This window comes from Cannabis sativa, chromosome 4 (genome assembly GCF_029168945.1).
Source record: "Cannabis sativa cultivar Pink pepper isolate KNU-18-1 chromosome 4, ASM2916894v1, whole genome shotgun sequence".
In the NCBI taxonomy this organism is placed as follows: domain Eukaryota; kingdom Viridiplantae; phylum Streptophyta; class Magnoliopsida; order Rosales; family Cannabaceae; genus Cannabis; species Cannabis sativa.
In genome coordinates, this window is record NC_083604.1 from 10740381 (window position 1) to 10755521 (window position 15141).

Sequence of the window (15141 nt, forward strand, 5' to 3'; positions counted from 1 at the left end):
TAATAACAATAACAATAATCATCCATGACTAAAACTTCTCTCAATACAATAATTAACTAATACACATGAAGCTAAACAACCTTATAATTAGTTAACCTAAACTACCAATTATATATATACATTTGTCTTATAACTAGTAGCTTATATATAGCTAGGTACATTTATTGTATAACCTACTAATTCAATGTTTCCAGCTAATTGTTTTGTTACTAAATCATATGACCAAGCTTATTATAAATAGAGTTTAATTTAAGACTAATGTGATTAAACTAAGAGAACTGAAGAGAATGGCGCGTGAGGAGCGGCGACTCGATTGACATATCCAAAAACTAGCCAAACTGTTTGTTTTAATAAGAAAGTTGCGCCATTGTTTTAGGTTTTCCCCATTTTTACCGGATCCCATCAACCATCCTTAACTAAATTTGCAATTATTGTTTTTTACTTTTTATAATTTAAATTATCTCCTTTTACCAAATAACTATAATTTGAATCTTATTGGAAAATGAAATTGATAGTTTTAAGCTAAATTGAGTTCTATAACTTTTTAACAAATGCTATGGTTATGGTAATAAACCATACTGAGATTATAGCCATGCAAATATATTTTATACAATTATGTGAGAAAAATGTTATTTAGGAAAGTAATTAAAATAGAATAATGAGGGTGTTTGATATGAGAGAGCATAAGATTGCTGTGAAGACAAAAAGCATGGCAGAATGGGTCCCACTCCCACAATATTTCTAAACCCCAAAAATAAGGGTCACGCGCAGATAGAGGGCGTGAGTTTTCTGTGTCCTATTTCAAAGTTCTACCCTCCTCCTCCTCTTTTTCTTTGGCTTTGTTCTCCATTCTTTTCTTCTCTACTTTCATTTCTTTCGTTCCAAAAACAAAATCCCACCCACCTAATCTAATCTAAGCTAATTCTCTCTCACTTTTTTTTTCCCTTTTTTCTAAGAATAAAGTTTGTGCCTTTTCTTTTATTGTTGGGGTAGACTTTGGACTTTGGGCTTTTGGGGGGAGTTTCTTTTCTTCTATGTACTACTACTTTCTATAGCCGAGACAAAGAAGAAGAAAGAAAAAGAAAGAGGAAGAAAGAAAGAAACAAAGAAAAGAATAGGTAAGTTTGAGTTGAGTGAGTGAGTGAGTGATGGCAGCCCCTAACATGGCAACAATCACTGCCTCTTTGGAGCAATCTTTCCAAAACTGTTCTCTAAACAACTCCGCCGGAGAAGCAGCTACCAGCCGCCGAGTTGTACATGGCATAGGGAGGAGGTCATCATCATCATCATCAGCCTCTACAAACCAAGATGAAGAACTCGCAGCATCACACCAAAATCATCACCACCAAACCCCTGATGACAATACCACTTTAGAGCTTAACTCTCATATCTCTCTCCCTTACCATTGGGAACAATGTCTTGATTTAAAGGTTCGTTCTTTCTTCAACGAAAATAACCAAACCCCTTTTCCTAACTTTTGTTTTTCTGTTCTTTCCTTTCTTTGGTGTTCTATGTTCTTTGATAGCTTTTAATTTCATTGGACGAAAAAGGTAAACCAGAAATAAAAGGCTTTTCGTATTGTGTGTTCTACATTTTTGCTTATAGCCCGTAATAAAGAAAGAAGCTTTACCAAGTTAGATCACCGGTTTTCAAGTAACAAAAATGAATTCAAAAGAAAGAAACACATAAGAAAAAGACCCTTTTTTATTTCTCATTGATGGTTAAGGATGATAATAGAATTGAAAATCCATAATAAAACAAAAGGGAAAACAAAGAGTTGGGCTGTCCTTTTAATATTAAATATTAGTCATAGCTCTGTTCTTGCCTTACCTTCTTGTTGAAAGTAGACATAGATGATTGATGGGTGATTAATGAAATCTAGTTAATAAATTTTGCAGACTGGGGAGATTTACTACATAAACTGGAGGAACGGTATGAAAGCAAAAGAAGATCCAAGAACAAAAGTAACAACAGAGTATATTAACAATGGTAATGGTAATGGTAATGGTAGTGGTAATGGAAATGGAGATTATTATTATTCCGAAGAAGAAGAAGAAGAAGATGATGACAGCTCATACGACAGTGAAGAATCGTCGTCTGAGTCGTCCCCTCCTCCTTCTGCTGCGACAACAGCCTCGAGAGAATCTCTGTATCGAGGAGGAGCAGAGAAGGACCATGTTTTGGTAGTGGGAGGTTGCAAAAGCTGTTTCATGTATTTCATGGTACCTAAACAGGTCCAAGAATGCCCCAAATGTTGTGGTCAACTTCTCCATTTTGATCGATCTCAAAATGGCTCTCTATGAATTTATTATTATCATCTGATTCTTTCTTTTCTTTTTCTCTTTATTTTACCTCTGTTATTATCATTATTATTATTATTATTATGAAACAACTCCCCTTTGTGATTTAGAAATGGATTAATTTGCCACAAACAATGCAAGACAAATCTTGGGCTATGAGTTTTTTTTTTTCTCTCTCTCTTTTCCTTTTACTGTTTATTTTTCAAAAATATTCTATTCTTTTTCCTTTGTGAAAATACACCATGGAAGTTGAAGTGACAGAGATGGAGTCCTACAGTGCAAGAATAACTAAGGTCAATGGGTGGGAGAGAATAATATTGGTAATGATTACGACGTGTTTCTTTATCATTTCTTTCTTTGCTTTCTTCTGCCCTTGTTCATGGTTTTTTTTTTTCAATCAAAATTTATGTATATTCTAAGATAGACATAAATACATGGGTTGTGATCCTACTCACATCCTGGCATTAATCTATTTTTTTTTTCTTAACAAAAGATAGATATGTATATTTTTTGCTGGGATTATATGTATGAATATTGATATTGACTCTTTCAACCCACCCAAAAAAATTTAGTTACGTCTAACAAAAGAAGATTAAGATGAAAATTTAGATTTACTCAATACTCCATAGTATCTCATTTTTCATTGACTTTTTCATTCTAAATAAACATTATATTTCGGAGTTATCTTAATTTTGGTTATATTTTAAACAATTAAGGAAATTGATAGGATACATCATATGAATAGAATACATTTGTACATTTATAAGATTTTACTCTAAAATAAATATATGGATAATTACTCAATCATTACATTAAAAATGCTAGTATGATGACTACATTTTTATATAATTGGGTAAAAATTTTATTTTTAAACTTAAAATAATTATAATTAATTATATACTTAAAATAAAATAAAATTTTCAATTAAAATATTTAATAAGACATCTTTTTTTTTTTTTGAAAAAGAATCGATTTATTAAACAACCACACTAGGCTTATCTGCCATTAAAGAGGCAGCAGCACAAGAGGGCAAAGAATTTGTCCAAATACAAGAAGAATGAGTCTTTCGACTCCAACAAGCTAATGCATTTGCTACATCATTACAAACTCTAGGGGTATATGAAAACTGTACAGAAATAAAATGATGTTGAAGAGATAAAATCTCTTTAATCAGCAAACCCCAATCCGATGCAGTAGAGGAAGTAGAATTCAGACCATTGATAACTCCCATACAATCGGAAGCTACTATAATCTTCTGAATAGACTTGTTATATGCTAAGGAAATTCTCATCCGAATGGCAGCAGCCTCCGCAAGATGGACTGACATAATACTAGGAAGGAATGAAGTTTCAGCAACAATCAAATCTCCTTTATGATCTCTAATCACCGCACTTAACCCACAGCCCATAGAATTTTGTATTAAGGATGCATCAATATTAATGATCACAAAGCTAGGAGGAGGAGGAAGCCATTTCTGTATAGCTATTGAAGCCGAGACCTGTGGAGGTTTCAACACCTCTTCAAAATACTCTTCCAGCTGGTTTAACGCCCAAATCGCCCAACCGTGCTCTTCTTGAACTTTATTCTGAAAAATAAATTTATTTCTACGCTGCCAAATGAGCCAAGACATTCCTATAAAGTGTATTAGTTTGTCCTTAGAGAGATATTTCCATAAGAAAAACAAAAAATCTGGGGCTGTTGTAATTTTCCCAAACAACTTGGTATCAACCCCAACAAGCTTCCAAATCTTTTGAACTTTAGGACAAAACCATAAGGCATGACATATATTTTCCTCATGCTTTTTACACCAAACACAAGTAGTATCTAAAGACATACCTCTCTTTGTAAGCTCCACTTTTGTAGGAATCCATTGATTGAACACCCGCCAAATAAAGTTTTTCATCTTCGGTATGAGTTTAGAAGACCAAATAAACTGCCACCAAGTTTTTAACGGGGTATTGTTTGAATAGCCAGCAATGTTTGGGTCAAGAAAACGTAGCTTGTAACCACTAGCAACCGAATATAGACCATTCTTATTCAAACTCCAAGAGAGCCAATCGGGTTGGGATAAGATGGGAATGATGCCCAATACCCAAGGGATGTCATCAATATGAAACCAGCTATAAATTTCATCTATCTTCCAATTTCCTTCATCGTCAATCAACTTGTCTAAAGTGGTTCCTTCCGGAAGAAAAACTTTAGTTCAAAGAGTGAACGGGATTCCCCTTGGTATCCAAGCATCTTCATTGACTCGAATAGAGCATCCATTTCCAACACACCACCGGGAACCTTTGATTAATATCTCTCTTCCCCAAATAATGCTTCGCCAAACTATAGACCCATAGTGGCCTAAATTTGCTTCAAAAAAAGTACCATGAGGATAATATAGAGCTTTGATCACTTGAGACATTAAGCAATTAGGATCGGTCATTAGCTTCCAACCTTGCTTCGCCAACATAGCTTGGTTAAAATCTTCTAGATCTCTAAAACCCATACCTCCATGCTCCTTAAGTTTACACAATTTCTTCCAATTACCCCAATGAAGCTTGTGATTGTTGGATGTTGAGCCCCACCAAAAACGAGCAACCATACTTTCTATCTCCTTCAGAATGCCTTTTGAAATTCTAAAACAACTCATAATATAGCAAGGGATTGCTTGTATCACAGCTTTGATCAAAATCTCCTTACCCGCTTGAGAGAAGAGACCCATTTTCCAACCTTGAAGTTTAGCTTCCACCTTATCTTTAATTTTAGCAAAGACTTGCTTTTTATTTCTCCCCACAAATGAAGGCATACCCAGATATTTAGTATGATTTTTGACCAAGGAGACACCCAAACAGGCAGCAAGGTTCTCCGCTAAGCTTGTATTAATTTTGCAGCCCACACACATTTCAGATTTATCAAAATTAATACTTTGGCCGGATAAGGACTCATACCTCTCTAAAGCTTCTTTAATCACCTTGCATTCATCCATATTAGCTTCAAGAAAGACAAGACTATCATCTGCAAAAAATAAGTGGGAAAGCCGTTGAGCTAAGTTGCCAAAACGTAAACCTGTTATTTGACCAGCCCTTTCCGCTTCATTAATAAGACAAGTGAGACCTTCAGAACATAGGAGAAAAAGAAAAGGAGAAAGGGGGTCTCCTTGTCTTAATCCCCTACCCGGTAGAAATAACCCTTTGGCCGAACCATTCAATAAAACAGAAAAGGAGACCGATCGAACACAGTTCATAATTTTTGTTATCCACTCATCCTCATAACCAAGGCATTCCATCATCGCCTCTAAAAAGTCCCATTCTACTCGATCATACGCCTTCGACATATTAAGTTTTAAAGCCATTTTACTTCCATTACCACATCTACCTTTCCTCATACTATGGAGCCCTTCGAACCCAATAATGGCATTATCTTGTATGATTCTTCCTCCAATAAAGGCACTTTGGTTTTCAGAGATGGCAGAATTCATACTTATTCTCATTCGGTTTGCTAGGCATTTAGACACCACCTTATAAACCACATTACAAAGGCTAATAGGACGGAATTCCGACATCTTTGTAGGTTGTTTCACCTTTGGAATGAGGCAAATAAGGGTCTCATTTATTTTTCTGCAATCTGAATTGTAGTTCAATATATCAAGGCAGGCAGCAGTGAAATCTTCCTTAATTAAGTTCCAATTTTTTTGGAAAAAAAGGCCCGGCAGCCCATCCTTTCCCGGGGCTTTTAGAGGGTGAATTTGGAATAAAGTGGCCCTTATTTCTTCGCTGGTAAATGGTTTCAGCAAAGCATTATTATCAGCAGCAGTTATACGGCAAGGGACTTTACCTCTAAGAGCAGCTTTAATGTCTATTCCTCCATTGGATTTCGAAAATAATGTTTGAAAATATTTTATCGCTACAGCAGCAAGATCATCATCCGAAGTGCACCATTGCCCTTGATCATTAAACAGTCCCGTGATGGTATTTTTTTTCCTTCTAGCTGAAGCTTTGAAGTGGAAAAATTTTGTATTTCGATCACCATGTTTCAACCAAAGAGCTCGACTTCGTTGTCTCCAATACATCTCTCGTTTTTCTTCTACACCATTAAGATCTTTTTCCAAAGTTTGACGAACCATCCAATCCACCATATTTGATGAATTAGAAAGGAAGTCAATCTTATCTTTTAATTCCTTAGATCTTGCAAAAAGGTCTTTCTTGTATTTGATATTCCATTCATGTAACCTTTTCCCACAATTAGAGATTAAACTAGTGAGTGTATCAATCGGCCTCCCAATCAGTTTATTCCCCCAAACTTCATTCACTATATTTTGACAATCTTCGATATCAGCCCACGCATGCTCATAATGGAATCTAGAGCCCCATTTCTTCCTAAATAGACTCCCCTTCTCTTCAAGATGAGCTTCTAAAAGAATCGGCCTGTGATCAGAGTTCCACCATTTGAGAGGAGTGACCTTATTAGACTTGAATTTCTCCATCCATCCCGAATTACACATAACACGGTCAAGTTTCTCAAAAATCAGATTAGAGTTCCTCCCATTGCACCAAGTGAATACATTCCCAGGAGAAACTATTTCCCGAAGTTGACATTGCGAAATGGCTTGTCTAAAATTCTTCATAAGGTATTCAGCCTTCGACCGTCCTCCCTTTTTTTCCTTTTATTCAAAATTTCGTTAAAATCGCCCCCACAAATCCACGCATAGGTGAACATATTCTTGAGACGATACAGTAATTTCCAACTCTCCAATCTTCCACCTGGATCCGGGCTCCCATAAAATCCAGTGAACCGCCAAACAAAACCCAAATCATTCTCAACCAATGCATCAATGTGAGAGATAGTAAAAGATTTAATTTGGACCGAAAATTCATTGGACCAAAGAAGGGCCAACCCCCCACTCTTTCCGCGAGCATCGACCGTAAAACAACCAGCAAAACCCAATTGAACACGAATAAACTCCATACCACTGCTGTTGAGACGGGTTTCAGACAAAAATATCATCCCGGGATGATGATCTTTGACATGGGATTTCAATGTGTTTAATGTCCAAGGGTTCCCAAGACCTTGGACATTCCAAAACATGACTATCATGGCTCTCGGCGACCTAGTTCAACTAGGTTCGCCGCTTCCATAGTAGTGTCAAGGATCAAATCCATATCAGTAGAAATTCTCCTTGAAGAAGTACCCCCATTTTCCTTCACCTTATCTACTTGAGTAGTCTCAATCTGTCCAGCTTTCCCTTTAGTCTTTGTTCTCTTCGGAATCACCCTTCTCCTTTTTGAAGAACCCTCAGCCTTACCAAACCTTTCCAAGCTATCGACATAACTTATAGGAACATCCACTAAAGTAACATTATTTAGATCAGAACCAGTTTTTCCTCTCTCCCTCTGTAGCATATTAAAAACAATTGCCGAATCTATAGTTGTAGAACCATTCAAAGGCTCACTTACTTCCCTCCAAGAGCCATCTCTTTTACCACTTAGATACCCAGCCTTCATTGTTTCCTTCCTCTTGTCCATTCCAACATCCAGAGTATCTTTATTAGTCTTAATCGATCCAGACTCCAAGTCCATCTCATCGTCCACTGAGTTTCCATTATTCAATTTGGAATCAAGAATTTTGCTAGACTCCAACCCAGAATTCTGGAAACCAGAAGCAGAGACCAGATTTTCCAAATGAACAGGGAGATTCGCCTTCATTATAGGAATTTCAGGGACATTAGATTTCGAGTAGATCTTGGCTTCTTTTCTATCATCCACTTTGAGCCATGGACCAAAGCTCGACTTCTAATTTCCAAGACCATCATCCGACATTTTGGGAGTTTCTGCACAAACCCGAGTATCATGCCCTAAAAAACCACAATTAAAACACATGAAAGGGAGACGATCATACCTGAATGGAAGCCAAATTTTCCTTCCTTCCGAAGGGAAAAGCAGGCCGGGAAAAAGTGGTTTTGTTATGTCACACCAGACTTTGAAAGTGAAGAAGTCTCTGGTGATAATTCGTGGAATATCTGCTGCCTGGACCTCAATGACTTCCCCTGCTAGACTTGCCAAACGAACTAAATTTCTTTGAGTAATAGATCGAGAAGGCAAATGAAGAACACGCCCACTTATTGGAAATCTCAGCAGCTCCTGTTCCCAATCTTGAGGCAAAGACTCCATCCTTTCAAGAATCAATGTCCCATGATTAAGAAACCAGGGGTTTTTACTTAAAATTCTATTCAAATCTTGAGAGGATTTGAAAGAAAAGACCAAGAAACTTGAATCTTTGGTGCTGAATTTAATTTCCACTCCCCATTTGTTATCAGCAATTCCCCAAACACGACCTAGGATCGTCTTCAGCAGATTACGACTCATCAGCCGATTTGAGCAAAGCCTTGCTTTCGCACAGTGTCCCCCAGCAACGGCTCCTCCATCCTTGTTGATTTCCCAGCCGTCTTCATCTAACACTGTTAGATTTGAGGCTTTGAGTAGGAGATCCTCCATAGTTGTTACAGGCTTCTGCAGCATCTTGATATGTTCGGAAGGCTCTTCTCCATGAGAGAGCATAGGTTCTTCGGTTCTTGTTTCCATTCGCAATCGAAGAGAGAGAGTATCGAAGAGAGAGAGAGAGAAAACTCAAATATTTTGTAAATCTTAGGGACTAGTGATAGATAAACTTAATAAGACATCTTTACAAATAATGTTTATATATACTTTTTATTTATAAAGAAATAAATGAAATTTATAGGTAATTTATTAGTTAGTTTTATTTAATTTTTAAATTAATCACAACCGTTTTAAAATAGTCCAATCTATATATCTATACATGTAAAGGAGAAGTATGAGGCGGTGATATGACACCTAAAATAATTTTATTATACTCTAGAATTTTTCTCCTTTTCTCATATTTTATAATCACATTAAATATTAATTAATTCAATAATTAATAAAAAAAAATTCGAAAAAAATAACTAATTACAAAAATACTGTGAAAGCCAGAACTGCTTTATAAATAGGCTCTTGTAAGTTATCACGGATGGGAAAGATGGAAAAATTTGGGAAGAATTAGGTTGATCCACGGTAAAGAGTTCTGTCCTACCCCTATGACCAATTATCCAAATAACTCTATTTGGATTATGGACCTACAGTTTGATTCCGGAGATTGGGACCTCTTAAAGCTCTACTCCCTCTTTGACTTTAAGACTTTTGAAGGGGGGGTAAGCCTAGCGGTCTAAGAAATAATTAGTAGATTTGAACTGAGGATCATTATAGAACTTTCACTACCAAGTCTGCCTACCTAGTCCAAGCTTTAGACCATGTCCCACCGTGTGATGTGGCTCATTCCCTTTGGAGCAAACTGTGGAATTGTAAGGTGTTAGAGTCCCATAAGGTAATGTGGTGGAACATTCTTTCTAACTGCCTACCTATTCGTGCTATTCTGACTAAGCGGATGCAAATAGAAGACTCTTCCTATCCTTTATATAGGGTGGGGAAGAGACCATGGAGCATCTCTTTCCATATTGCAACTTTTCTTTCCACTTATGGAGATCTTTTCCGTGGGGTGTGTTGTCGGTCATTAATTATGGTGGTCGTGTTTGGGATTGAGTCAAATTCCTTTGGAGCTTAAAAAGTCAAAGGGTGCAAATGTTGAGGAAGTTTTCCTCTATGCTTTTATTGTGGTGGATACAATTTAGAGTGCTAGTAATGATAAGGTACACAATAATCATCTGAACAACATTAAACATTACATTGATTCGATCTCTCATTGTTATGTAGATTATGATTACTCTTTATTCCCTCCTTCTCGTGATGATGCTCCTTCCCTTTGGTCCCCTTTATTAGAAAACTGGATCAAGATTAAATGTGATGTGAAAGTGGGGAGTGGGGCTTTGTGTGTTGTGGCATTGTCTAGAGATCACTTGGGAATAATTTTGTGGGTTGTTACGAACAAGTTCACCTTCTCTGATCCCCTCATTGGTGAAGTTGGGACTTGCCTGCTAGCACTTGAGACGGTGGCTGCTTGGAAGCACCAATTTGTGTTGATAGAGAGCGATTTAGAGAAAGTCATCAAAACTTTGAATGGGACCTATTCCAACTAGAGTATTGATAACTATATGTTGTGTTGTGTTAGTCTTTCTAATTATTTTGTGAGTTGTAATTTTTCTTTTATTTTAAGAGATTATAATTTTGCGGCTAATAATGTGGTTAAGTAGGCTTATGCTCAAAAATTTACTGGTATGGTTGATGTATTAGCCATTCCACAAATATTATCAGTTATGACCATAAGGTCTCAATTTTTCTTTTTTTTTTTTAAATGAACGCTAATTTTCAAAAAAAAAAAATACATAAAACTAATAGTTAAAAATATCTCGATTATAAACAAGTAAACATTAAATAATTTAATTAAAAATATCTAAAACTTTCTTAATTTAAATTTGATTAAATTTAATTTTATTTACTTTTTTATTCTTAATTAATAAATTTTATTTGGTATACTCTTTTATATTGGGTGATTACTCAATGGTTACATTTTTATTGTAACCATGATGGTTACATTTTTATTGTAACCATGATGGTTACATTTTTATTGACCTGTAATAGCAAGGTTACCAATATGTAAAAATTTCTTTTTTAAAATTACATTAACTATAATTAATTATTTCTTAAAATAATTAATTTTTAATTTGAATATTTAATAAGACTCTTTTTAACAATTAATATTAATAATTTTATTTTTATATTTAAGTCTCTATTATCATTTTTTTAATAGTTAAGCCATTTAATTATAATATTTACAATAAAGCTCTATTATTTTATAAAATTTAAACTTTCACCCCTCTTAAAATATATTTTTTAATAATTAATCACAAAGTTTGAGAATAGTGCGAAATACTAGAATATAAGAATTCATGATTTATACATCATATCTAAATCCCTATTTCATCTGTATATCTTCAAGTTACATGTTTTATACACAACTTGAAAATAAACTAACAACTTCATATCTGTATATTTTTATCAGTAATACATATTCGAGATCAATAACCAGTAATAATGTACTAACTTTGTTGACAATACAATAGTTAAGATTAATATTTAACATCGGTTGCTAAGTTTATCAAGAACACATGTTCAAGATCCATAACCAATAACAATTAATAACTTTTAAATTTTTATTAATACATATTCAAGATCAATAACCAATAACAATTATTAACTTTTAAACTTTTTCAATAACACGTATTCAAGATCAATAACCGATAATAGTTAATAACTTTCAAACCTTTTAATAATATATATTCAAGATCAATAATCGATAACAGTTAATAACTTTCAAGCCTTTTAATAATATATATATCTCCAATAGGCATCATGATGTTAAGAATTTTTTAGTTACTGGTTTTATGACTCGAAATAAGGACGATCTTGTGTTAATGTTGGGTATTCTCTGGGCAATCTGGCATAACCAAAACAGGTTATTATTTATAAATTCTTTTATGCTGCCTACTGATGTTGTTGCTTGGACTAGTATTTTTCTCTCAGATTTTAAGGAGGCCAGGCTCAATCCAAGAAACTGTCACCCTCGCTACAGCAGTCTTCCTACTCGCACCAGCAATGTCAAAGAGTTCCCTCAGGATTTTACCAACTTAACACTGATGCAGCTCTGGATACTACCCTGGGCAAGCTTGGTTTTGGTGCAGTCATTAAAGATTGGAAGGGCCAAATTGTGGGGGGGCTTTCCATACCAGCAGCAGGCATTGTTTCCCCATTAATGGCTGAAGCCTTTGCTCTTCGATAAAGTCTCCTGTGGTGCTCTAACATCAAAATTCCATTGGCTCTTATCAAAACAGATTCGAAGGTGTTAATGGAAAGAGTTAGCAACCTGAAGCTAGATCTTTCTGCTCTTTCCAATGTTATAGGCGATATTAGAAGCTCTTTGTCCAACTTCCCTGAAGCTTGTGTCCGTCATGTTGCTAGGCTTTGTAATAAAAATGCTCACTGCTTGGCTAGGAAAGCTTTAGGGCTAGATGAAGAGTTAAGCTGGAATGGATCTGTTCCAGTTCTGTAACTTCCTCTTTGTTTCTCTTGAAGTTACACCGTCAAAAAAAAAATCAATAACACGATTAATAATTTTTAAACTTTTGTAATTTTTTCTTTTTTTGTGATTCCACTCCGATCAATTGATACATATATATTATATAAATTTAGAACTACAAAAAAGGAAGGATAAAGTAATTTCCTCTCTGAGAAAGAAGAATTACATGACAGATGGTGGAATGAAGTACAAATGTGTTGAGTGCGGTACAAAAATTATCTTTACTTTTATAATTGCTATTAGATTTTAATTTTTTTTTAGAAAAAAAAATCACTCAAACCAATCTTGGACTAGTACACCTATTTGGCTCTTAAAGTATTGATAATAAGATTGAGTGTAGAATTACATTAAATTAGAGGTTATTCTTACTGTTTTTTATTAATTAAGGTTATGGGTGTAATATTTTAAATTATTATAAGGGATTTTATTATAAATATTTTAATAATTTAAGTCCAAAAAAGTTAATTTCTAAAAGATTCTTATTTAGTAACAAATTGTAAAAAATTAATTAATAATTATTAGTAATTTAATTTAAATATAATTAATTTTAATTAAAATTTTATAAGAAAATAAATTTTCAGGGTTACAAGTTATTTATTTATTTATTTTTTAAATTAATCACAATCACTCAATAAAAATAAATATAACCATAATGGTTACATATTTGATGTAACCATTAAAACCTCTTCCTTATATATATTTATATAAATTGTATATTCACTTATGTATAAAAATGAGTAATTAACTCATAGAACAAATCCCTTAAAAAATGATGGAGCAAATCTATTGAGGCGGAGGTCAGTGGTGATTAAAAGTGAGATACAGTGATGACATTGACTTTGAATATAGTTACGATTACAAGTAAAATACGGTGATGCAAACGAGTTCAAAATCATATGAGGAGTTTTTTTACAGATTCATCAATTGTTACAGTGTTTTTTAAATTTTAATTTAATTTATTATTCAAACTAAATATATATTTTTAAGACTAACCATAAAATATATATCTATAATAATTTAATTAATTAAAAATGATAGTTCAAAATAATTTAAAAAATAAGACTCTACAATATTAATTTTTTTTTATGTTATTAGGAGTAAAAAATAAAATTTTAGTAGAATAGTTAGTTATATTATTAAAAAATATATATATATAAATATTTTAATTTTTTTTAAATTTGATATAATTTTACTACTTATTATTAAACAAAATACAATCGCACGTGAATCGCGATTTGTTTCTTAAATAATTTATTAAAAAAAAATATATTTTTATTTATACAAAGATGTTTTATTTGAATAATGATTGAGACAACCTCGAATTACAAATCATTAAGAATTTGTTAGAATTATATTAATTATTATTATATTATTTTATAATAAAATAAAATATTTATTTATATTATAATACAAATAATATGTAGATTTTACTAAAATGAAAAACAAGTTTGTCGTGGCTATAATGCAGTGCACATATGCTATGACATTGTAGCGAAATTAATATTTTAGTGTTAATTATGTTGAGTAGTGATATGAATACTTAATGTTAATAAAATCATAATTTTTCGTTCATTTTCATAATTTAGTGTCTTAAATTTGTTACTAGATTTAATTTTTGAATTTATTAATAAAAGATATACTTCATATTTTTGTTCAGACTCAATGATTTAAAATTTAAGTCTTACATTATTACGTGTCATATTTATGACTTTAACAGAGTCTATACTGACAGACAAAAATTACAGCTTTACAAATATTAGTACACTATGTTGCTAAAAAATTTATTAACTTACAAACTCAAAACTTTTAGTAATTGTGTCGCAATAATTCTTAAAATAAAAAAAAATTAAATATTGTTTGGATGATTATATTTGCACCTAATTTATTTTTAAACATTGACGAAGATAAATTATACCTATTTACCGAGATTTATGAAAACCAATTTTAATAAGAATTAATAAATAAAATTAAGTAGTGGATAGTGAGATAGAGATTTTTACGTAGTTTAAGTATTAGTGAGCCCTATTTTACGAGTCAATCGTATTTGGCTAAATAGCCTTGATGTATTACAATGTTCTTTGCAAGCTGAAGCACTTTAGCTTCTTGCTATAGTATTTACACAATGATCTTTCAACACTTTTCATGAGGGTATAATGTAGTATTCATAGGCTAGGATCTGGAAAAGGATATACCTATGACCCGCTAGGATTTGCATGTGAACTTAGTCCAATAATGAGGTATATACATAACATACACTGATTTTGGGCCCACGGACTGAGACCCAACCTGTAATGACCACTTAGTTTTATTTTGAGAATGAGCAGATAATTAGAGTTTATTTATGAAATAGACTTATTATTATTATTTTGAAAGTTATGGAGATATATTTTAATTCTCGGTGTGCTAATTATGATATTTATGAATTTTATATCTTTCATATTTTTATGCTCGATAACAGTAAAATGCAACGTTTGGCCTGTAGAGTCAGTAGACAAGATTTTGTCTCTTAGTTTTAGCGGGACATTGTTGTTGGACATTTAGAATGTTAGATTATTTTTGGGGTTATGGTTTAAGACCATTTTATCCTTATGTATGTTGGTCACCTTATATTTAGCAAGAGGGTAGTTATGTCATTTTACCCTACTTTTGTCTCTTATGGTTAGTGGATTATTACTAATCCTTTCATTTTAATTTTATGCTGAAAAATGAGTTACCTTATTGATAACACTTACAAGATAAAACACAAACTAAGAAAAAATCAAACCTAATC

General features: G+C 33.1%; 1 protein-coding gene across 1 annotated transcript; it reads left to right on the forward strand.

Annotated features, from left to right (window-relative positions):
* The first annotated feature begins 636 nt into the window (after positions 1–636).
* LOC115704811 (protein CURLY FLAG LEAF 1) lies at positions 637–2446 on the forward strand. Its single transcript, XM_030632017.2, has 2 exons — positions 637–1430; positions 1899–2446. Exons 1-2 carry the CDS (start codon positions 1149–1151, stop codon positions 2301–2303), a joined length of 687 nt encoding a protein of 228 aa, XP_030487877.2. The 5' UTR covers positions 637–1148; the 3' UTR covers positions 2304–2446.
* The last annotated feature ends 12695 nt before the right edge of the window (positions 2447–15141 follow it).

Coding starts and splice junctions, on each gene's coding strand:
- LOC115704811 (XM_030632017.2), top strand. CDS start 1,149: ATGGCAGCCCCTAACATGGCAACAATCACTGCCTCTTTGGAGCAATCT. Junction 1,431..1,898: donor AACAATGTCTTGATTTAAAG/GTTCGTTCTTTC, acceptor TAAATTTTGCAG/ACTGGGGAGATTTACTACAT.